The sequence below is a fragment of the Capra hircus genome, chromosome 23, assembly GCF_001704415.2.
Source record: "Capra hircus breed San Clemente chromosome 23, ASM170441v1, whole genome shotgun sequence".
Lineage (NCBI taxonomy): Eukaryota > Metazoa > Chordata > Mammalia > Artiodactyla > Bovidae > Capra > Capra hircus.
In genome coordinates, this window is record NC_030830.1 from 21,008,195 (window position 1) to 21,033,122 (window position 24,928).

General features: G+C 43.7%; 2 protein-coding genes across 2 annotated transcripts; both read left to right on the top strand.

Annotated features, from left to right (window-relative positions):
* LOC102176653 (olfactory receptor 2H1-like) lies at nucleotides 10,025-11,062 on the top strand. The gene has a single exon (XM_005696656.2). It carries the CDS (start codon nucleotides 10,230-10,232, stop codon nucleotides 11,013-11,015), a length of 786 nt encoding a protein of 261 aa, XP_005696713.2. The 5' UTR covers nucleotides 10,025-10,229; the 3' UTR covers nucleotides 11,016-11,062.
* Nucleotides 22,133-24,632, top strand: LOC102176375 (ubiquitin D). Its single transcript, XM_005696655.3, has 2 exons — nucleotides 22,133-22,451; nucleotides 23,696-24,632. Exons 1-2 carry the CDS (start codon nucleotides 22,434-22,436, stop codon nucleotides 24,164-24,166), a joined length of 489 nt encoding a protein of 162 aa, XP_005696712.2. The 5' UTR covers nucleotides 22,133-22,433; the 3' UTR covers nucleotides 24,167-24,632.

The following is a 24,928-nucleotide window of genomic DNA, read 5'->3' on the forward strand; positions in this document are numbered from 1 at the left end:
AGATGACCATTGTATCTACTACTGTGGGCAGGAATCCCTCAGAAGAAATGGAGTAGCCATCATGGTCAACGAAAGAGTCCGAAATGCAGTACTTGGATGCAATCTCACAGACGACGGAATGATCTCTGTTCGTCTCCAAGGCAAACCATTCAATATCACAGTTACCCAAGTCTATGCGCCAACCAGTAACGCTGAAGAAGCTGAAATTGAACGGTTTTATGAAGACCTACAAGACCTTTTCGAACTAACACCCAAAAAAGATGTCCTTTTCATTATAGGGGACTGGAATGCAAAAGTAGGAAGTCAAGAAACACCTGGAGTAACAGGAAAATTTGGCCTTGGAATGTGGAACGAAGCAGGGCAAAGACATAGAGATTTGCCAAGAAAATGCACTGGTCATAGAAAACACCCTCTTCCAACAACACAAGAGAAGACTCTACACGTGGACAAAACCAGATGGTCAACACCGAAATCAGATTGATTATATTCTTTGCAGCCAAAAATGGAGAAGCTCTCTACAGTCAACAAAAACAAGACCAGGAGCTGACTGTGGCTCAGGCCATGAACTCCTTATTACCAAATTCAGACTCAAATTGAAGAAAGTAGGGAAAACCGCTAGACCATTCAGGTATGACCTCAATCAAATCCCTTATGATTATACAGTGGAAGTGAGAAATAGATTTAAGGGCCTAGATCTGATAGATAGAGTGCCTGATGAACTATGGAATGAGGTTCGTGACATTGTACAGGAGACAGGGATCAAGACCATCCCCATGGAAAAGAAATGCAAAAAAGCAAAATGGTTGTCTGGGAAGGCCTTACAAATAGCTGTGAAAAGAAGAGAGGTGAAATGCAAAGGAGAAAAGGAAAGATATAAGCATCTGAATGCAGACTTCCAAAGAATAGCAAAAAGAGATAAGAAAGCCTTCTTCAGCAATCAGTGGAAAGAAATAGAGGAAAACAACAGAATGGGAAAGACTAGAGATCTTTTCAAGAAAATTAGAGATACCAAGGGAACATTTCATGCAATGATGGGCTCAATAAAGAACAGAAATGGTATGGACCTAACAGAAGCAGAAGGTATTAAGAAGAGGTGACAAGAATACATGGAACAACTGTACAAAAAAGATCTTCATGACCCAGATGATCATGATGATGTGATCACTAATCTAGAGCCAGACATCCTGGAATGTGAAGTCAAGTGGGCCTTAGAAAGCATCACTACGAACAAAGCTAGTGGAGGTGATGGAATTTCAGTTGAGCTGTTTCAAATCCTGAGGTGATGCTGTGAAAGTGCTGCACTCAATATGCCAGCAAATTTGGAAACTCAGCAGTGGCCACAGGACTGGAAGAGGTCAGTTTTCATTCCAATCCCAAAGAAAGGCAATGCCAAAAAATGCTCAAACTACCACACAATTGCACTCATCTCGCATGCTAGTAAAGTAATGCTCAAAATTCTCCAAGCCAGGCTTCAGCAATACTTGAACCGTGAAATCCCAGTTGTTCAAGCTGGTTTTAGAAAAGGCAGAGGAACCAGAGATCAAATTGCCAACATCCGCTGGATCATGGAAAAAGCAAGAGAGTTCCAGAAAAACATCTATTTCTGCTTTATTGACTATGCCAAAGCCTTTGACTGTGTGGATCACAAGAAACTGTGGAAAATTCTGAAACAGATGGGAATACCAGACCACCTAACCTGCCTTTTGAGAAATCTGTATGCAGGTCAGGAAGCAACAGTTAGAACTGGACATGGAACAACAGACTGGTTCCAAATAGGAAAAGGAGTCCGTTAAGACTGTATATTGTCACCCCGCTTATTTAACTTCTATGCAGAGTACATCATGAGAAATGCTGGACTGGAAGAAACACAAGCTGGAATCAAGATTGCCAGGAGAAATATCAATCACCTCAGATATGCAGATGACACCACCCTTATGGCAGAAAGTGAAGAGGAGCTAGAAAGTCTCTTGAAGAATGTGAAAGAGGAGAGCGAAAAAGTTGGCTTAAAGCTCAACATTCAGAAAATGAAGATCATGGCATCTGGTCCCATCACTTCATGGGAAATATATAGGGAAACAGTGGAAACAGTGTCAGACTTTACATTTTGGGGCTCCAAAATCACTGCAGATGGTGACTGCAGCCATGAAATTAAAAGACACTTACTCCTTGGAAGGAAAGTTATGACCAACCTAGATAGTATATTCAAAAGCAGAGACATTACTTTGCCAACTAAGGTCCGTCTAGTCAAGGCTATGATTTTTCCTGTGGTCATGTATGGATGTGAGAGTTGGACTGTGAAGAAAGCTGAGCACCGAAGAATTGTTGCTTTTGAACTGTGGTGTTGGAGAACACTCTGAGAGTCCCTTGGACTGCAAGGAGATCCAACCAGTCCATTCTGAAGGAGATCAACCCTGGGATTTCTTTGGAAGGAATGATGCTAAAGCTGAAGCTCAAGTACTTTGGCCACCTCATGCGAAGAGTTGACTCATTGGAAAAGACTGTGATGCTGGGAGGGATTGGGGGCAGGAGGAGAAGGGGACAACAGAGGATGAGATGGCTGGATGGCATCACAGACTCGATGGACATGAGTCTGAGTGAACTCCGGGAGATGGTGATGGACAGGGAGGCCTGGCGTGCTGCGATTCATGGGGTTGCAAAGAATCGGACACAACTGAGCGACTGAACTAAACTGAAGGAGATGGAGTAAGTAGCGCATAAGCCCATGAACCTCCCATCTTGCCTCAGGATGATGGAGTGGCCTTGACCAAATCAGTCCACCCACTGAGTCTTCCCTGGGGAAGACACTTCCTTTCCTTCTAGAAATAAAGTCTCATGAGAGAATGCGCGAAAGGGCTTTGAAAACACACTATTAATAGAATAGAAAAAATAATGCTTTAGAAATGCAAACAAAACCCAATCCCAAACCTACTTTGGATTTTTATTTACTGATAGTTAGAGTAGAAATTCAGTGGAGGTAGAATGCCTAGGTGAGAAGTTCCAGCAAAACTTCTTCTCAAAACTAATTAATAAATTTGGACAAAACAGAAACAACCATTTCAGAACCTCTAGGAGTTAACCAAAGGCCACACAAGAAATTAAGAAGATCATCTAGCAAATGAACAAAATGAGGTGTGCAATGTATAAATAATGTGCTGGCAGTACTCTTTAAATCATATCAGAACATATCAGTGTCTTTGTTCTTGTTTGTTTTTAAGGCTTTTATTGAATTTGTTACAATATTGCTTCTGATTGATGTTTTCAACTCACACCCCTTGCATTGGAAGGCAAAGTCTGGATCACCAAGGAGGTCCCTGTGCTGGCAGTATTTTTAAAAGGAAGGACAGTAGGGAATTCCCTGGTGGCCCAGTAGTTAGGACTCTGTGCTTTCACTGCTGAGGGTTCAGGGTCAATCCCTGTTCTGGAAAGTAAGATCCCACAAGCCACACAGCCCAATCAAAAGTATAAAATTTTTAAATTTTTTTAAAAGTAAGGACATTGCACATTTATATTTATTTTATTTGTAGATGCATACCAGTTACCAATCTATTGACTCAGCTCCAAATTAAGCTTCAATAACTGCTATGCATTAATGGAAAGAATTCCTTTCAAGATTCTCCTTTACAGTGAGGAGGACATTAAGCTTTCTCAGAGGGTTCGGGAGGAACTGCAGGAGAAAGGGCTTCTCTCTCTGGGTCCAGTGGTTGCACTGGTCCAGGGAGGAGGTATGAGGACATCTGGTGTTGCCCTGCCCCAGCTGTGTGCCCAGAAGACACGAGCCCTCAGCAGTCTCACAGCCCTAAGCCAGCCTGATGGTCGCCTTCTCACAGCCCTTCCAACGTGGGTGCCCCACACTCCACATCTCCCACCCACTCCCACCTCTCTTACTCCACAAACCAAAGCACAGTCGTAGGGATTCTACCAACTACCAAGCATGTGCATTCCAGCTATATATTCAGGGTCTGCAATGATGACTACCGGGTAGGTCCATGCACCTAACAGATCCATGGAGATCTGGACTGGGCTAGGATGCCATTTATTAGAGAACTCCATAAGCCCTGCTCTGATGGGGGAGGGGCGTGATAATGATGCAGCTACATCATATGAGGGTTAGACTGAACGCTTCAGTGCTCTTCCAAGCCTAGGGTTTTGCAATTCTGTGTCACTACAGTGTGCTCTGACTCAAGAAGGCTGAAATGGAAAAGGAAGAAGTAGAGAACTTTAAAAAGCAGGCAAGGACTTCCCTCATGGTTCAGTGGTTAAGAAACCACCTGCCAATGCAGGAGACAGGGGTCTGATCCCTGGTCCTGGAAGATCCCATATGCCCAAGCAGCACAACCAGAGAGTAGCTCCCACTGGCTGCAACTGGAAATAGCCCTAACATAGCAACAAAGACCCAGCACACCCAAAAATAAAATTAACTGATTAATTTTTAAAAATAAAATAAACATGGCATCCTGGGACTTCTCTGATGGTCCCGAGATTGAGAATCCACCTTCCAATGCAGGGGATGTGGGTTCAATCCCTGATCAGGGAATTAAGAGCCCACATGCTATGAAACCCTGGCATCACAACTAGAGAGAAGCCTGCCCATGGTAACTAAGACCTCAGGCAGAGCAAAAAAATTAAAATGGGATCTTGAATTGATGAATCAAAGGCTTGAAAGGACTATCTGGAAGCCTGGGGGCACTCTCTGGAGGTGGTGGAAAGGAGAGATCACTTAGTTCTCCCTGTTGACAGAATCAGTGGGTGACCTTTTTACCTCCCACAGGGATGACTACTGCTGGCCCATCTCCTCTAGACATTTCCCCAGGGGAATATCTAGCTAATTGCCTGTAAACTGTGAGGCCCCAGGGTCTTAGCAGAGTAATGAGTGCTACCTCTCCGTGGGATAGGAGTCCTGGGACCCCTCCCTCCACCACCACACCAGTGTCACTCCTTAACTTCCCTTGCCACAAAAACAGGCTAACAGCTCCTGCAGACAGAGGGAGAACATTCTTTTGCCATTTCACTCCCAAGGAGCTCCACAGCATAGATAACTCTGACCTCCACTCCACTGACCTCACCGTCCCCCCATAGATGCTCGGGGCTGTGGTAGGGGCGCAGTCGCTTAGTGTGTGCTAAGTCACTTCAGGCTTGTCTGACTTTGTGTGACCCTGTGGACTGTAGCTTGCCCTGCTCCTCTGTCCATGGGATTCTCCAGGCAAAAATACTGAAGTGGGTTGCCATGCCCTCTTCCAGGGGATCTTCCCAACCAAAGAATCGAACCCTCATCTGGTTCTTTATCACTAGCGTCAGCAGGGGAGCCGCTCAACCCACTGTGCTGTGCTTAGTCACTCAGTCACATTCGACTTTTTCCTACCCCACGGATGGTGGCCCCCTAGTCTCATCTGTCCATGGGGATTCTCCAGGCAAGAATACTGGAGTGGGTTCTACAACCCACTACTTAGTTTCAAATATCAGCTTACTAACTACATTGTCTGGGTAAAGTTGTTTAAACATTCTTGAGCAGGGGCCATGCTAATCTTCTCTGTATCATTCTAATGTTAGTATATGTGCTGCCCAGAGGGAGCACAAGCTATTTAAATATTTTTTGTTTCAATTTTCTCATCTTCAGTTCAGTTCAGTTCAGTTCAGTCGTTCAGTCATGTCCAACTCTTTGCCACCCCATGGATCGCCGCACGCCAGGCCTCCCTGTCCATCACCAACTCCCGGAGTTCACTCAGACTCATGCCCATCGAGTCAGTGATGCCATCCAGCCATCTCAAACCACCACCACCACCACCAAAAGGAAGATAACACACAGAACGGTGGTAAGGACAATCAGAGATGTGCTGGCAAAGGTTTAACAACCAGCTTGGCTGTGGGGAGACACAGCCCTAAATTGAAGTGTTGCCAGTTTCCATTATGTAAATATGACCGCCATGGCTGATTCAAGCTACTAATAGTTTAGCATGTGTCTCACAAAATTCCTGAAAACTTAACAATCAAGAGCTGCTGCTGCTGCTGCTGCTGCTGCTAAGTCGCTACAGCCGTGTCCAACTCTGTGCGACCCCATAGATGGCAGCTCACCAGGCTCCCCCGTCCCTGGGATTCTCCAGGCAAGAATACTGGAGTGGGTTGCCATTTCCTTCTCCAACGCATGAAAGTGAAAAGTGAATGTGAAGTCGTTCAGTTATGTCCGACTCTTAGCGACCTCATGGACTGCAGCCCACCAGGCTCCTCCGTCCATGGGATTTTCCAGGCAAGAGTACTGGAGTGGGGTGCCATCTCCTTCTCCTAACAATCAAGAGCTAGTATGAGTCAAATGCAACATACATGCGAATACGCTTAGGAAAGTGCCTGGCAGTAAGTATTAGCGATCTGTATTGTGACCAGAGAACTACTGCCCATTCAAGGATGTCCATTCCTCTTTACTCTAGGTTTTCCCCTCGAGTTAAGAGTTTTGTCATCACTGGCAGCAAAAGAGATTTTTATCTGATTGAAGGTAAGTGAAAAGCTTGTTCTCCTTTGAGACATGAGTTTTCACATTTCACATGTCCTCAACAGCTTCAAACTAAAACAGGGACTAGACTCCCAACCCAGAAACTAACTGGCTGGTTGACCTTAGCCAAGTTACTTAACCTCTCCGAAACTGTTCTCTTCTTGGTAAATGTGGGATGATAACATCATATTGCAGCGTTACTATGAGAACCAGGTGTTCAAAGAGTTGATTGGCACCAAGCTTGACTCATAGGGAGCATTCAACAAATGTTGTGGCTAATAACAAGAGCAGGTACCGATCACTGGATTATGTAAAACTCCATTTAGTGGACCCGCCAACCCCTGCCCTGGCTCCTAGCACAAGGCTGGTACTTTTGGGGCACAAAAACTGAATCAGTGTATAAGCTGAAGAATGAATGTGTCGGAGATAAAGGGACTAGGAGAAAGATGCTAAATGAAAATAAAAGTCGAAAAGACAGATCAAAGGAGAGAAAAAAGAGAGACTCACTAAGAAAGATCTCACTTAAACAGACTCAGGAATAAAGAAGAGGAAAAAGGGGAGTGAAATGGCAAAAGAATGAGAAAGTTAGAAATGCAAAAAAAAAGGTTAGGATGATAGTTGGTGAATTAAAAAATAGTTGGTTATTCATTAAGGGTACAAGGGCTTTTATAGTAAAGAAAATAAAGGAGGTGATGTCTGCTCAAGGGGCCTGGGATTTCCTTTTCGGGAGATGAAACATTCTGGAACTGATAATGCTGACAATTTACGAATATACTGAAAACCATTAGGTTATACACTTTAAAAGGGTGAATTTATGGTGTGTAAAACATATCTTCAAAAAGGAAAACAAAGTCACATTTAAAATTCAAAATGTTAAAAACAAATTCAAAATGGTGGTTACACTTTCAGGAATGGGCAATTGAGCAGTCAGGGAGGGGCCTCTAGGAGCTTCTAAGATACCTGAGACATAGATTCAGTCCAGGCTGGCGCGTATACCAGAGTTGACTTTATTACTCATTAGACTATAGAGATATGCTTTGCTTACACTTTCATTTGCGCATATAACAATCTGAAAGTACTTTTAAATATATCCTATAAAGGAGAAAAGAACTATGGGAGAAAAAGAAAGAACAAACCAAGAAAGATACAAAAGCAGAACTTTCTGGCCAGAAGGGGGTGCAATAGAGCTTAAACACAGATGGTGATGGGAGAGGTTCAGGCCACTCTAGAGCTGCAGGGCACTTTTGCCACCTGCCACCATCCCCCAGCGGCCTTCTGAAGGTCTTGTAAGACCAGAGAAACTTGAGTCCTTGTCTCTCAACTGCCAGAGTGGCTGCTTCCTCCACCCCATTCCTGAGCTGACCTTCTATACCCCAGTTCAATTCAGTTCAGTCCCTCAGTCGTGTCTGACTCTTGGCGAACCCATGAATGCAGCACACCAGGCCTCCCTGTCCATCACCATCTCCCGGAGTTCACTCAGACTCATGTCCATTGAGTCCGTGATGCTATCCAGCCATCTCATTCTCGGTCGTCCCTTTCTCCTCCTGCCTCCAATCCCTCCCAGCATCAGAGTCTTTTCCAGTGAGTCAACTCTTCGCATGAGGTGGCCAAAGTACTGGAGTTTCAGCTTTAGCATCATTCCTTCCAAAGAAATCCCAGGGCTGATCTCCTTCAGAATGGACTGGTTGGATCTCCTTGCAGTCCAAGGGTCTCGCAGGAGTCTTCTCCAACACCACAGTTCAAAAGCAACAATTCTTCGGTGCTCACCCTTCTTCACAGTCCAACTCTCACATCCATACATGACCACATGAGAAACCATAGCCTTGACTAGACGGACCTTAGTCGGCAAAGTAATGTCTCTGCTTTTGAATATGCTATCTAAGTTGGTCATAACTTTTCTTCCAAGGAGTAAACGTCTTTTAATTTCATGGCTGCAGTCACCATCTGCAATGATTTTGGAGCCCAAAAAAATAAAGTCTGACACTGTTTCTACTGTTTCTACCATCTATTTTGCATGAAGTGAAGGGACCGGATGCCATGATCTTCGTTTTCTGAATGTTGACCTTTAAGCCAACTTTTTCACTCTCCTCTTTCACTTTCCTCAAGAGGCTTTTTAGCTCCTCTTCACTGTCTGCCATAAGGCTGTTGTCATCTGCATATCTGAGGTGATTGATATTTCTCCCGGCAATCTTGATTCCAGTTTGTGTTTCTTCCAGTCCAGCGTTTTTCATGATGTACTCTGCATAGAAGTTAAATAAGCAGGGTGACAATATACAGCCTTGACGTACTCCTTTTCATATTTGGAACCAGTCTGTTGTTCCATGTCCAGTTCTAACTGTTGCTTCCTGACCTGCATTCAGATTTCTCAAGAGGCAGGTTAGGTGGTCTGGTATTCCCATCTCTTTCAGAATTTTCCACAGTTTCTTGTGATCCACATAGTCAAAGGCTTTGGCATAGTCAATAAAGCAGAAATAGATGTTTTTTCTGGAACGCTCTTGCTTTTTCCATGATCCAGTGGATGTTGGCAATTTGATCTCTGGTTCTTCTGCCTTTTCTAAAACTAGCTTGAACATCAGGGAGTTCACGGTTCACATATAGCTGAAGCCTGGCTTGGAGAATTTTGAGGATTACTTTACTAGCATGTGAGATGAGTGCAATTGTATGGTAGTTTGAGCATTCTTTGGCATTAACTTCCCTATTTATTTTTTTTAATCCAGTTACCTCCTCTAGGAAGCTTTCCCTGATACACGTACCCAAGTTGGTCCTTCATCTTCCTGACTTTTTCTCTAATTCACTCAGTGTGTTGGTATTCCTGACCTTTATCTTGGAGTCTTTGACAATGTTCCCAAGATCTCCTCCATGATTTTAGTGTGCACGGGACCACCTCGCCTCCTGCCTACAGGCTTCGCAAGACAGAGACAGCACCTGGATCAGCTCGCCAGCCAGGACTGTTGGTTCTGTGACTCAGGCAAGCAAACTGATCTGTCATTAGACACAAAGGGAAAACCTGTCTCATAGATAAACATTCCATCTCTGATAAGCTGCTTTGCAAATAAACAAGCATAAGATCCACAGAGTATAAATAAGTAGCTCCAAAAATTCATCAGAACAATAAATAATCAAATCTACAGACTCCATTTACAATCAGAAAATGTATTCAAAATATACACCTTGCTATTTCTTCCAACAAATACATAAGGAAAAAGACAACACTTAGAATAGTGCTCTGAAAATAGCAGCACTCCCTAAATGCATGTTGGGTGAACTAACTAATCCATGCTTTACACCAGCCCCCTTTAAACTGAACCAGTGAATCTGAGACCAGTGTGAGTCTCCATCTGTCTTCTGCACATTCACAGCTTCCTCACTCTCACTGGACCTCATTTGACCAGGAGGAGCAGGGGAAGAGAAGGCGCTGCTGGATGTTGATGTGCTGGGAAACAGGCTTAGTGAGTGACGACAGAAGAGAACTGCTCACCTGGTGTGACCTGACAAGCACCCAGGCTGAGTTCTTATAAGACAGGTGGGAACACACAGCTTAGACAGCCCTCATCCCTCTAGGTTTGGACAGGAACAGGCCACGGTCAACCACAGCTCCCCGGTGGACTTCTTCCTTCTGGGCTTCTCTGAACACCCAGGGCTTGAAAGAAACCTCTTCGTGGTTGTCTCGATCTCTTACCTCCTGACTCTGGTGGGCAACACACTCATCATCCTGCTGTCGGTGCTGGACCCCAGGCTCCACTCCCCGATGTACTTCTTCCTCTCCAACCTCTCCTTCCTGGACCTCTGCTTCACCACAAGCTGTGTCCCGCAGATGCTGGTCCACCTCTGGGGCCCAGGGAAGACCATCAGCTTCCTTGGCTGCTCTGTCCAGCTCTTCATCTTCCTGTTCCTGGGGACCACGGAGTGTGTCCTCCTGACCGTGATGGCCCTTGACCGCTACCTGTCTGTCTGCCAGCCCCTCCACTATGCCACCATCATCCACCCCCGCCTGTGCCGGCAGCTGGCAGCCATGTCCTGGATCGTTGGGCTGGTGGAGTCAGTGGTCCAGACACCACCGACCCTCCGTCTGCCTTTCTGCCGCCACCGGCGAGTGGATGATTTTGTGTGTGAGGTCCCAGCTCTAATTCGCCTCTCCTATGGAGACACCACCTACAATGAGATCCAGATGGCTGCTGCCAGTGTCTTCATCTTGGTTGTGCCTCTCAGCCTCATCCTGGTTTCTTACGGTGCCATTGCCCGGGCAGTGCTGAGGATTAACTCCGCCGTAGCATGGAGGAAGGCTCTGGGGACTTGCTCCTCCCATCTCATTGTGGTCACCCTCTTCTACAGCTCGGTCATTGCTGACTACTTCCAGTCCAAAAATCCCTATGCCCAGAAGAGGAGCAAGTTCTTTGGTCTCTTCTATGCAGTGGGCACCCCTTTACTTAATCCCCTCATATACACCCTGAGGAACAAGGAGGTAAAGAGGACGCTCAGGAGGTTATTGGGAAAGCATGTGGACTCCAGGGACAGCCAAGGGAGAGCAGCCTGATGTGCTGGAAAAGCAAGAACAGCTTCTCAGTGGTTTTCCCAGGAAGTCTGTGTCCACATAACTCTGCTCTCCTCACAGCCATCATACCACAGAAATGGATGGCAGCCCCCTCTGTGTGCGTGCAAGTGATGGTGAGTGTGGGTGTGTGACACAGAGAGATGCCTCAGAGGGATGACAGCCCCTGTGTGTGTGTGCATGCAAGTGTGAATGTGTATGTGTGACACAGAGAGAGACACACAAAGAGAGAAAAACAAAAGCTGCAAATGTGTTAAGTGGAGTTATGTAGCCCTATATGAAACATAGGAATCAAATTTAATATTTTCCCTATTTTGTGCTTCACACAAAATGTTGATCTCCCCAACTTTACCATTTCTATTTCTAGCTCACCTCCCTGTCACATTGTCACCATTTCCTCACCTCCACTTCTAATTGCTACTGTAGTTTCTTTAGTTCTCCCTTAAGTTTCTCCCACTTCCCTATGTGTCTGCTTTGCTCTCATTCTAATTTACCCCCTCATGACAGCAAGGAGATAGGAGGTGAAGCCCAGGGGGTTCTGAGACTCACCCAAGGACACACAGTGTTAGGACTAAATCCCAGGCCCCATGACTTCCATCCGGCAGCTGCACAATTACAGGCAGTTGTTTTCATATCAACATCAAACATTTCCGTATACTTGGGCTGGAAGTCAGAACAGAGACTAGGAGAAACTAATGTCTTCAGTTCTACTGTTTCCTCTTCTCTGGCACCCACAGATGAGAGACCAACCTCTAAGACAGAGAGGGAAACATCAAAATGTTTATGCTGGTGAACAGTTTTGACAAGGAGGGATTGGTGCCATCTAATGGATCTTCCCTGTAGCTCGGATGGTAAAGAATCTCCCTACAATGCAGGAGACCCAGGTTCTATCCTTGGGTCGGGAAGATTCTCTGGAGAAGGGAATGACAAACCACTCCAGTATTCTTGCCTGGAGAATCCTATGGAAAGAAGAGCCTGGAGGACTACAACTCATGGAGTCACAAAGGGTCAGAAATGACTGAGTGACTAACACTGCTAATGGCAATATGTGGTATTACATCTGGTATCTCAGACTCCTGACCTAAGACCTGTCCAGGGTCATCAGTCCTGTACTCTTGCTCAGAAAGATGATAATTATTGTACTGTTATTATTAGGTATTTAAATAGTGAGTATGATATCCCAGGTACCATTTAAAGTAGTTCACACACATTGGCTCTTTTAATCGCTATTACAATACTATGAAACGTGTAATATCCTTTATCAGATGCAGAAACGAAGACCCAGAATTTAGTAGTAGCTTAACAATGTCAGAGCTTTGGACCTGAGAGGACTGGATTGAGTTTTCATGATCTTCATCCTGCAGTTGGATACAAATAGTGTCTCCCCAGCCCAGGTTAGAATTCTCAAGCTCTCAGTAAACTTTGAGGAAACAGGGGACTTCTCTGACCATGCTTCCACACCTGGATTCCATCCCTGATCAGAGAACTAGACCCCCCATGCCCCAAGTGTTCGCATGCTACAACTAAAATATCTTGTGCAACCAAATGAGTTTTTTTTTTTTAAACTTTGAGGAAATCATCCCAGTCTAAAAAAAGTGTTTAGTTGGTTTGCTCCCTGGAATAAGAGTTTATAACATGCTCCAAAGCATCCCATGGAAACAAGAAACAATAGCCTGCCTGGAGGAAGTTTCGGTACATGGTATGTGGTCCTCGTTTCCTGCACTGGACTTCAGAGTCCTAGAAGCAAGGACCAGGAAGTTGCAAAAAGTTGGCCCCTAATTAGTTCTATAAAAGAATGAGCAAGTGAATGTCTCCGAAGAATATGTAAAGGGTTCTGGAGTCCTAATCTCACAGATACCGTCTCCCAGCTTCCCCATGGCAATGGCAACAATATCAAATTCTTTCAGGTACGTGCTGATAAAATAAGAAAAAGGAAAAGCCTAGGTTTGGTGGCTCAGATGGTAAAGAATCCACCTGTAATGTGGAGCCCAGGTTCAATCCCTGGGTCGGGAAGATCCTCTGGAGAAGGGAATGGCACTACAGTATTCTTGCCTGGAGAATTTCATGGACAGAGGAGCCTGGCAGGCTACAGTCCACGGGGTCACAAAGAGTTGGAAACAACTTAGTGACTAACACTTCCACCTCCATTCCAATCCCAACACAAAATGGCTTGGATTCAACATGTACTCTGGCATCAGCAAAGAATAGCAGCATTAACTCTATTTTAATCCTAATCTTCATTTCAGCCATCCATTAGTCCAATCTTCTTGTCTTCTTGGCCTCCTTACTAGCCTTATCATAATTTCAATATAGATCTCCCATTTTATTTAATAATTCTAATCTTGGCCTACAATGAATGCTAAGCCTAACTCCACTTTTCAAACATTTGTAATATATTTTTTTCATGATTACCTATTGGGCTACGCCATGAAGTTTCTCAAGCCCTGTCTGAAACCCAGCCTTAAGTCTGAAGATAGAGCCCAGAACAGTGACAGAGACATCAGTGATTTACTGAATATCAGTTTATTGGATAGAGAAAGACCCTGGAGTGACCCCCACACAGCATAAGGCAGAGAGCAGACATTAGCTGCGGGGGCAGGGATGAGGGGAAGTTACCAGTAATAGAGGGAATTGACTTCTGGTTGGCCCATCTGTTACCAGGGAAACAAGCAGAGGACCACACCTCTCATCAGTTTAGTTCAGTTCAGTCACTCAGTCATGTCCAGCTCTTTGCAACCCCATGGACTGCAGCATGCAGACCTCCCTGTCCATCAACAACTCCCGAAGTTTACTCAAACTCATGTCCATTGAGTTGGTGATGCCATCCAACCATCTCTTTCTCTGTTGTCCCCTTCTCCTGCCTTCAATCTTTCTCAGCATCAGGGTCTTTTCCAATGAGTCAGTTCTTCGCATCAGTCCTTCCAAAGAATATTCAAGGCTGATTTCTTTTAGGATGGACTGGTTGGATCACCTTGCTGTTCAAGGGACTCAAGAATCTTCTCCAACACCACAGTTCAAAACCATCAGTTCTTTGGTGCTCAGCTTTCTTTATAGTCCAACTTTCCCATCCATACATGACTACTGGAAAAGTTATAACTTTGACTAGATAGACCTTTGTTGACAAAGTAATGTCTCTGCTTTTTAATATGCCGTCTAGGTTGGTCATAACTTTCCTTCCAAGGAGCAAGTGTCTTTTAACTTCATGGCTGCAGTTACCATCTGCAGTGAGTTTGGAGCCAAAAAAAATAAAGGCTGTCACTGTTTCTACTGTTTCCCCTTCTATTTGCCATGAAGTGATGAGACCAGGTGCCATGTGATTAGTTTTCTGAATGTTGAGTTTTAAGCCAACTTTTTCACTCTTCTCTTTCACTTTCATCAAGAGGCTCTTTAGTTCTTCTTCGCTTTCTGCCATAAGGGTGGTGTCATCTGCATTTCTGAGGTTATTGATATTTCTCCTGGCAATCTTGATTCTACCTCGTGCTTCATTGAGCCCGGCATTTTGTATGATGTACTCTGCATATAAGTTAAATAAATAGGGTGACAATATACAGCCTTGATATACTCCTTTCCCTGTTTGGAACCCTTCTGGTATTCCATGTCCATTTCTAACTGTTGCTTCTTGACCTGCACACAGATTTCTCAGGAGGCAGGTTAACCCCTCTTTTAATCCAGTTAAGGATCAGATGTTTTTCTTTGATAAACTAGCATAGTGAAAGTCTCTGACCTGACCCAAAGATAAGAACAATGACTGCTGGAGCTTGGGGCCAGCATGGAGATAGTTACTGATTAAGCTCTATGACTAAGAGGGGGAAGGTCAGTCCTGTGAGTAGGGTGAGGTAGGGCAGGAACTGGTTAGCAGGAGTGAACAGAGAGAGCAAGAGAGCACCCGTCTTGAGTGGCCTAACCGTACACCACCCCCATCTTCTCTCTCTTAGTGGAGCCAAAGAACCTCTACTCTTCTTGCCTGTCTATCAACTCCCTCTGTTCAGAAGCCCTAATGTTCCCATAAAAGAAAATCCTTTCTAGACAGACTGTAGGGGAAATACAATAGAGAATTAAATGAAGCTGTGTAAACAATATGTTTTCATGAAAACTGATTTGTTGAATCAATGGTTTAACAGAGACTTTAGGACTAAAGCCTCTTCTCCCTGGAGAAGGAAATGGCAACCCACTCCAGTCCTCTTGCCTAGAAAATCCCATGGATGGAGGAGCCTGGTGCAGGCTACTGTCCATGGGGTCACAAAGAGTCGGACACGACTGGGCGATTTCACTTTCACTTCACTTAGGACTAACATTCCGAATGCATTCAGTCTGCGTGGACAGATATCTATCAGATACTCGAGGACAAACTCCAGCATGAGATCACTCAATCACAACCTCAAAGTGTCTGAAGCAGATCAAGATGGTCAGAGACACAATTCCAACATAAGCAGCCACTACGCAACTGAGTTTGGGGCAAGTACGAGGCCAAAGGCATAGAAAATGAAAGAATAAAGTGTACGAGTGTGTGGGTGGAGTGGGTATCAGAGAATTCTTCCAAGAGGTTTGAAACACGGCAGAGAGAACAATATTACTATGAAATAGTTGCCAATTCACTATGTGGAAATGAGCTAATGTATGTTGTGCATTAAGATAGGAAGAGTTACACCAGGGAACCAAATGATTAAAGAGAAAAATGTAGGTTACTTTAGACACAGCTAGAGGGGCTTCCCTGATGTTTCAGCAGGTAAAGAATCTGCCTGCAATGAAGGAAATACAGGTTCAATCCCTAGGTTGGGAAGATCCCCTGGAGGAGGAAATGGCAACACACTCCAGTACTCTTGCTTGGAAAATCCCATGGACGGAGGAGCTTACAGTCCACGGGGTCACAAAGAGTTGGACACCACTTAGCAGAGCAGAGAGAAACATATAGAAGCTACTGAATTGGATACAAATGGTAACATTTCTACAGATAATTAAAAATCAGAAGATCTACGGCCTATGAGTGTATGCAATATGACACATAAGTTGGCAGCACTTAAGAGACATTATTCAAGAACCTCAGGATTTAATCACCAGTTCACTTCTGAAGGGCTCACTGGACCATGAATAGGTCCTGACTTCTTTGAAGCCGTGGGTGTTCAGAGAAGCCCAGCGGAGGAAGTTCACCGGGGAGCTCTAGTTAACCACAGCCTATTCCTGTCCAGACCTAGAGGGCTGTCTGACCATGTGTTCTCACCTGTTTTATAATAACTCACCCTGGGTGCTTGTCAGGTCATACCAGGTGGATGATTCTCTTCTGTCCTCACTCACTCGGCCTCTTTCCCAGCACATCACCATCCAGCAGCTCCTTCTCTTCTCCTGCTCCTCCTGGTCAAATGAGGTCCAGTGGGAGGGGGGAAGTCGTGAATGTGCAGATGATGGAGACTCACACTGGAATCTCAGACTCACCAAGTGAAGCCAAAAGAAACTAATCTGAAATATGGATTAATTAATTAGTTTTCATTAATTCAGCAATCAATTATTGAGCACCTATTTTGTCTGGAATATTGCAGTATTTCTCAATATTCTGTTATGTATCCAGAAAGTATTAACAAAGGAATACTTTTGACTGAATTTCTCTTTCGTAAGCATGTAGTTTGGGGATGAGGGGTTTGTCCTTCTGCAGTTTCTTCTTTCCTGTTATTTCTCCTTAATTTCCTGCTAGAAAAGCTCTCTTTCTTGAAGGGTCAAATGTCCTCTTGTTTCTCCTTGCTTTTGATCACTCCCACTGACTTTATGTGTTCTTTTTTATATATTTTTTATTTTCAGAGAATTTATAATTATTATTGACAGGAGAGGTAATCTAATGCAGGCTATTCTTTTTGTTGTAACTTTTCAGATTCTTTTATTTTATTCTCTCTGTGTTGACTACTGGGTAAGAAGCACAAATTCTAGAATCTGAAGTTTTGAAGAGCCATTTGGGACATTGTTTAATCTTCATCTAATGCACCAAAATCCCCTTATAACTCATCATTTTTTGAATCATCTGATGTCATTTTTTCCCATTTCTTTTTTTTTGTTTAGTTCGTTATTGATAAATGTAGTTTCTATTTTTAATTACAAATAATACCACATGACTATATACTTGCATTGATATATATCTTATTTAATATATATATGAGTATATTAATAGAATAAATTCCTGAAGTGGAATTGTTGGATTTAGGATATATATATGAGGTTTTTTTTTAATTATATTTTTGTCACCAACTTTGGTACCACAAATGAATATATGTAATATATGTAAACTCTAAAGCATAATTTTGTCATAATTAACACTTATGGTTTTCAAATTTTTATGACAGCTTAAATGCACACACATATGGTCCTAAACACTGATTGTTCAGTTTTGCTTATATTTATTTCCCTTTAGAACCATTTATGTTTTAGGTCATAATACTGAGTGAGTGAGTGAGTGAAAGTCACTCACTAGTGTCCAACTCTTTGTAATCCCATGGACTATACACTCAATGGAATTCTCCAGATGAATATTGGAGAGGGTAGCTTTTCCCTTCTCCAGGGGATCTTCCCAACCCAGGGGTCAAACCCAGGTCCTAGCAGATTTCTTTACCAGCTGAGCCATGAGGGAAGCCCAGGTCATAACATTATTGTACCTTTAATAGAGTGAATATATGTTAATCTCTTAATTAATTAATAAGGTAACACACATTATGGAGAAGGAAATGGCAGCCCACTCCAGTATTCATGCCTGGAGAATCTCATGAGCAGAGGAGTATGGCAGGCTACAGTCCATGGGTTCACAAAGCGTTGAATACAACTGAGCGATTAACACAAAACATACATTAGTTATATTCAATACATTGTGTCACCAAACATTAAGTTCCCAAAGTTAAACTTTAGACTCTAAATATAACAGGATAAGCTATGAGAGAGTTCTCAAATGCCTTATTCCCTGTCGAAAATCTTTAAGTAACCCCTATCAGCATTTAGATTGGGCTTTATTTGTTTAAAAAACAAATATACTCTGAATTTCAAAGTAGCTTATCTCTTTCTCTGTCTCTCTGGGTAGTTTTGCTTGGTTTGAAGAGTTATGAAGAGTATCATACTTTCTGTAGTGTCCTTGGCTTTGTTTTCTTTCATTCAATTGGTATGTGGCATGTCCATCCATATCGTTGCTAGCAGGTATCATCCATCCATGTTTCTTGCTGATGCTGTTCTATAATTCAGTTGTCTATTTCCCTATTACTGAAAAATATTTGGGTTCTTTTAGTTTGGCATGTCCATTTTGGAGTTTGGCAGATATTTTCCAAATGGTCCTTCTTGAGAGTGGACAGACTTTCCCCCTAACCATCATTATATAAGGATTCACAGGGTGCATTTTGGTTGAGTTTGCTTGGCATTTCTGAAGCAATATTCCTGATCCCAGTTTTACAACTTCTTTCATGGGCATTTATGAAAGAGATGGGAAAGAGGCATCTGCTCCAGGGAGTCCCAGTGGGAACAGTGACAAGCCCTAGATCACCCAGCCAGCTGGGACCGAGCTGGAAGGCTCTGGATATCTGAGACATTTCTTTTAAAACCTGCCAAAATCTCCAGAGCATGATCTTTGACTTTGACTGGTTTTCCAGATTTGCTAGAAGACCAAAAGAAAGGAGATTTTTATTTGCCTCTGAAAAAGTTTATTGTGACAGATGGGAAAAAGTCAGATGGACGCTGCAGTAAAAAGCAAAGAGGAGTCAGTTCCCAAGAAAAACCTGCGGTCAGCAAAAGGACATTGGGGGCATTTAGGAGAGCCCTCCTCCTGGACTTGGGCTGGGAGGAAATTTCACATAAGAAGGGAAGAGGGAAAAGAGAGATCCAAGTCTGGATTTGCTATTCTCCTTCCTTGAAAGGACACTGTTTCTCAGAATCCAGATCCTGTCTAAGCAGGAAATCCCCAGCTCCAGCGGGCAGTTTCTTTACTGCTCTGTGGAAGTGCCTTGCAGTGTTGTCTTTTTCCACCCATAGTCCTGAGACAGCAGTTCTCCTCTACCTTTGCACCAGGGAGCAGTCTTCCTCCAGGCTCTGAGTCCTGCACTCATGGACTCTTTGGTCCCTTCTGCCCAGTGGAGGTGCATATGTTGTTCCAGGTAGGGCCCACCACCCAGGGATGCTCCTGACTACGTATAGATCCCCCTCCATCAAACCCTTCTTGCTCTCATCATCCTAAGGCTCCTTGCATCCTCGGCTTTCCTTTATCTCTCTATCTCTTCCCTCAACTTGTATCATTGCTGTAATAGAAAAGCACACACGTGTACACATGCATCACTTTTCTTTCCACTGAAAGAGGAAACAGGAGAAGATAAGGAGTGTAGAAATAGAGGTTTGCATTTGAACCCTTGCTTACCAGCTACTACTAATAGGACTCTTGCTTATCAACAAAATTACTAATACTTACCTCACTAGAATGCTAAAATTTTAATGAGATACCATTTAATAATACCTGTGCAGTTTCTGAAATATGCTACTACTAAATGTTATTTCTCACTTTTTATTCACTTATTTATTCATTTAATAATTCATTCATGCATTTACTAAATATTTATTATTTAGTGTGCCAGACAGCGTACCTGAGGAGTGCTAAAAATACAAGACAATTAAGACACAATTATGAAGGACTTCCCTGGTGGTCCAGACGTTAAAATGCCCCGCTTCCAATGCAGGAGGCACAAGTTCGATCCCTGGTCAGGGAACTATGATCTCATAAGCTGCATGGCACAGCCGAAAAAGAGACACAATTATGACCTCCTAGACTCCTACTGTTGAGTGAGGGTAGAGCACAAGTAAGCAGATGAACTTATGGCTGGAGAAATGGCCTCTGAGAGGTTTACAGAGGAAGTATAAAAGAACAGAAGATGGGCATGTAACCCAGAACAGGATGGAGGAGAGTCAGGGAGCTTTTCCAGGAGGAGATGCTGCTTACCTTGCGTATTATTGTAAATCCACAGTGTTGGGAATACAGTGGGCAGAAAGTCATGCTCAGTGCCTGGTGACAGAGAGACCTTGGCATGTTCAAAACATGCAGGGAGTCCAGGGAACCATGCATGGAAGCAGCTAGACCTACAGATCTGCCGCTTAGGGCCGGCTGTGAGCACAGATCCGAGGGGTATCAACAAATAGATATCATCCCTGGGAAATGTCACTCCTGGGCTCTCCCACCAGGAGATTCTTACTAAGGTTCCCTGCTTCCCCAGAGAATGCAGATGTTGGCACCAAGATGGTGTAGGCTAGACTTCCCTGGAGGTCCGATGGCTAAGACTCCACTCTTCCACGGCAGGGGGCATGGGTTCAATCCCTGGTCCAGAGAACTAAGATCTTGTATGCCTCAGGGTGAGAGAAAGGTTATGAGAAGAGAGAGATTTAATTATGAGAACTTTTAACCATCTAGTCTCCCTGTTCTCTTTCCAGAAATGACATGAAGACCTAAGGTACAAATAAAATTTGACAACTGAAAACACTCCCCTCAAGTCTGCTTTGTGCAGCTTTCCCTTTCTCTCTCCAGACCCATCCCCCATCCTTGTTCTACTGCAGAGGTTTCACTTTCTCTATCACCCTCAACCTGATCAGACATCTTCTGCCTGGCCACTGGTGATGTTTCAAAGTCCCCATATCCTATTGGACAGTGGAGGAGCTAGAGGTCATAATGATGTTTTCTAAATAGAGAACGTGGTGAGATAACTGAAGGGAGAATAGAGGATCAAGGTCGCCAAGCTGTTCCATCAGGCATTCTTTCCCCTTCAAACACACCCTATGAGTTTAAAAAAGTATGTCTATCCCACAAAATAATTTAAATAGAAATTAGTTTTTCCAATTTTATTAACTGTCTGATAAGAGCTTCAAATAGGAGAACATAACTTATGTTAAATTTATTGATATATTGGAATGAGCTCTTGGATCCCATTACTCTGTGTAGGCCCTTGTGTAAAGCCAAGTTCTTCAGGATGGAAATCCCTGGAATAAATGGGATCATTTGATATTTCTCAGTGAGTGAAGGTATGGTAAATGATCACTGAAAACACAGTAAACAAAGATGACAACTTGGCATTTTTATAGACCTTTCATTCTGAAAACATTTAAAGCACATTCAATAAATGTTTTCTTAAAGTGGGTTTGTGGGATTCCCAGGAGGCTCTAGTGGTCAAGAACCCACCTGCCAATGCACGAGACACAAGAGATGCGGGTTCGATGCCTGGTCGGGAAGATCCCTTGGAGGAGGGCACAGCAAACCACTCCAGTATTCTTGCCTGGAGAATCCCATGGACAGAGCAGCCTGCAGTCCATGAGGTCGCAATGAGCCAGACACAACTGAAGCATCTTAGCAGGCACGGACCTGAGACTTTGGGAAAAGGCAGCGATTAATTTGGAATGTTAGGAGGAGATATCAAGAAAATTCCCTGAGCACACACAGTTATGTATTCCCTTTTCATCCTAATACAAATCTGAAGAGCCAGGGAGCAAATAGCTCCTAGTGAGTATCCAGGAGAAAAGATGAGGAAATGGAAGCACTGTGGTGTGAAAGGGTTGTGTGATTGTTTTCCATGTGGAAGATGGGAGTCAGCTTTTGACTGCTGGATTTGGGTTGCTCTCAAGTAGTGGGTTTGGTTTGCAGACAACTTAGGAAGTGCTATAAAGCTCATCCCAGGAATCTAAAGTTCTTTGTAAAGGATATTTATAAACAAAATTTTCTGAGCCTGGAATACACTTAGGATTCTCTCCAATCATCTCATTTTATAGACCAGAAAGACAACATCCAGGGAGGTGAACAGATTTGCCCAGGTTAATTGAGTGTCAGCCCTGGGACTGGAACTCATGGCTCTTCTCAGTCCAGGATTATTTATGCCATGTTTTCTCTAGGCCAGCTTCTCACAATCTGCTAAGCTAGGGTTAACAGGCTGCTCCTGGTCACATCACACATGGCAACTCTCACTGTTCTCTCCAGGCACCCCTGTTCTAAGGAAGTTCTCTGACTAATAGTGGGGGTGGTGGGGGAGGGTTGCTTTTAAAAGCTAAGGGGAGGATCACCAATGTTAAAGGTCTCCAAGCCAGTGAGGGTCAGAGCTGCAGGCTGGAAGTCACAAGTCAGGACTGGGAGTGGTGAGTGGTTAATCAGGGAAAAATTCTCAAGAGAGAAAGACCATCCCATGTTTGGAACAAGGAGGGCAAATGGACTAGCTAACCTGAGAAGTGCTTGGTCAGAAGGTATTTTTGTTTATTGACTCCCCAGTAGCAAAAGTGAAAGTAAATTCAGCATACCATGCAAGAACAAAGGGAAGCTTGATAAACACAGCAGGCAGGCAGGGTATTTCCCGGTTCGGCCGCTTATTTCAACTGGAGGCCTGGTCCTTTGCTCTGTCTCCTGATTCTGCACCTCTGATTGAAGACATGGCTGCCACCCTCTGTGTGAGTTGAGATTTGATACTGGGGTGGGGAAAGGGAGAAGAGCTCTGAGACATAGGAGAGACTCAGGAATAGACGAGGGACAGTTCTGGGGCATGAAGGGGATGGGGGGTTGCTGGAAAGACATCTGGAAGGGGAGGAGATGGGCATCAATACCTACTGAATGTGAAGAACGTTTCTATTAAGAGTTCTTGGGCTCCTGAGTTCTCTTACATTGAGACCTTGCACTGGTCACACTTAGGGGTACTTGGTAGGAAGCAGGAGTGGGCTTTGTGCTCAGCAGAGTTGGCAAGCTTGAAACTATGACAATATTGTCTTGATACCTTTCTATTTTACCCTGTTTAGGCCTCCAGGGAAATTAAACTTAAACTTTCTTCTTTTCCCAAAAGAGAGGTTGACAGAATTCACTTATTTTAAGTTGTTAATGTCCTGTTACATTACCTTATGTGAGACTATATTCTCTGCAGAGAGAACCTGGAATGAGGGCAATGCTTAGCACAGAAGAGTGAGAGTTCAGTGAAGAAATCTCTGTGGCATCTGGACTGGGAAGATATTTTTGACTGAAGCCTGAAAGAAGTCCTCTGAGACTTTCCAGCAAGAGCACAGGGATGAGATTCCCTTTGTTGAGATTACTGAAGTAAGACTCAGATGTAGTCCCTGTGAGTGGAGCCCCGATTGGATAAAAGGAACAGATCATATTCTGTAATGCTTGGATAGGAAATACATATGGCTAAGTGATACTGAAAATAGGGACACTATAATAAATGAATTATTGTTACCAAAAAAAGTACAAATAGTACAGAGAAGATGTTTCCTAAACAGGGTTGTCATCTAAAATAGTCACAGTCATGGAGGACAGCCCTATGAGTATTCCATGAGACTGTTAAGTCTTTGAAATTCTCTTTGAGAGGTGTTTATAAACTCTGGCATACATTTTTAGATGTTTTGTTTTTGACATCTGACAAATTTTATCTGGATAAGAGACAGGTAAATGAAGTGGGAAATCATTGATAACATTTTGGGGATGGATAAGAAGTGTGGTTACAAAAGAATAAGACTGGTTTCTTGTATTATAACCTGATAATTTCAAAAGAGAAGTTTGAAACAAGGGAAGGACACAGTTTGTTGTAAAGGATCTGGAGCACCAGACTGGCAGTGAAGGGTGGGAGCAATGGAGGAGGGGGCACAAATGGTGTAGAAGAGGGCAGGCATTCTAGGCAACTGTCTCTTGGCCTTTTTTTGTCCAGGTGACTGTCCATTCTGAGGCATGGAGACCATGGACCTTCACTGCCCATCCGGGAGACAGAGTAAATAAGATCAGTGAACATGTCCGGTCTAAGACCAAGGTTCCCGTGCAAGCTCAGGTCCTCCAGCTGGGCTCGAAGACCCTAAAGCCGCAGAGAACTCTGTCATCGTACGGCATCGACAAGGAGACGACCATCCACCTCACCCTAAAGGTGGTGAGGCCCAGTGATGAGGAGCTGCCCTTGGTTTTGGTGGAGCCTGGTGATGAAGGGCAGAGGCACGAGCTCCAGGTGCGAAGGTCCACCCCAGTGACCCAGGTGAAGGAGATGATCAAGATGAAGACTGCTATATCCCCTAAGGAGCAGATTGTGAACTGCAATGGAAAGAAACTGGAAGATGGGAAGATCATGGGAGATTATGGCATCCAAAAGGGCCATTTACTCTTCATGGCATACCCCTGCATTGGTGGGTGACCATCCTGCAGATGGAGTGATAGGAGAAGCAAAAGATTTGGGAAGGACTGGGGACGAATTCTGGAATATGTCTAAACTATTGATTCCTTCATTCTAGCATGATTGAATAATTGGCCAAATTGCATATATTTGATATGTTAGAATACATTAGAATTTCAAGGCCTATTAGAGATGACATTCAAAACCAGTTGCGTTTCATCCTGTCTTAGTTTTGTCTGATTCATAGAAAAACTCCTATTTCCTTTCCCAATCAACAAGATAGAACACTATAAGCTGTGATCCATGTTCTTCTAATTACTGTGTTGCATCTATATTTAGCTCAGTGTTCCTTCTCTCATATGATTCAATAATCATTGAATCAAACTGACACTCTGCCTGTAGACAAGAGTGAAATGACTTATTATGAAGTGATTTATTTACTGTGACATAATGTTAATAAATATTTAGAAAAATTAAACTACTTCCCCTCTCCTTCTTTAAAGCTGTTTGTTATGAAGTGAAACTTGGCACCATGCCCCGTCTTACTCTCTGTTTCCCAGTCTTATTTCTGGGGATAATGGTGGTCATGGTAAGATATTCGGGGATCTAGAGATTTTATGCCTCTAGTGGGGGCTCCTTGGGAATAGATATACTTTAGGTTGAAAAAAAACTTTCAGAAAAGTGAGTGAGTGTTAGAGCACTCTCTGGCCTGCCTGCCTGAGGCTGTCGGGACTTCTCTGGTGTGGATGTGGGGGTGGGGGGTGATTTCTGGGTTGACCCCGA

Bases quoted from the DNA above. Each gene is read 5' to 3' on its own strand.
- LOC102176653 (XM_005696656.2), top strand. From the start codon at position 10,230: ATGTACTTCTTCCTCTCCAACCTCTCCTTCCTGGACCTCTGCTTCACC.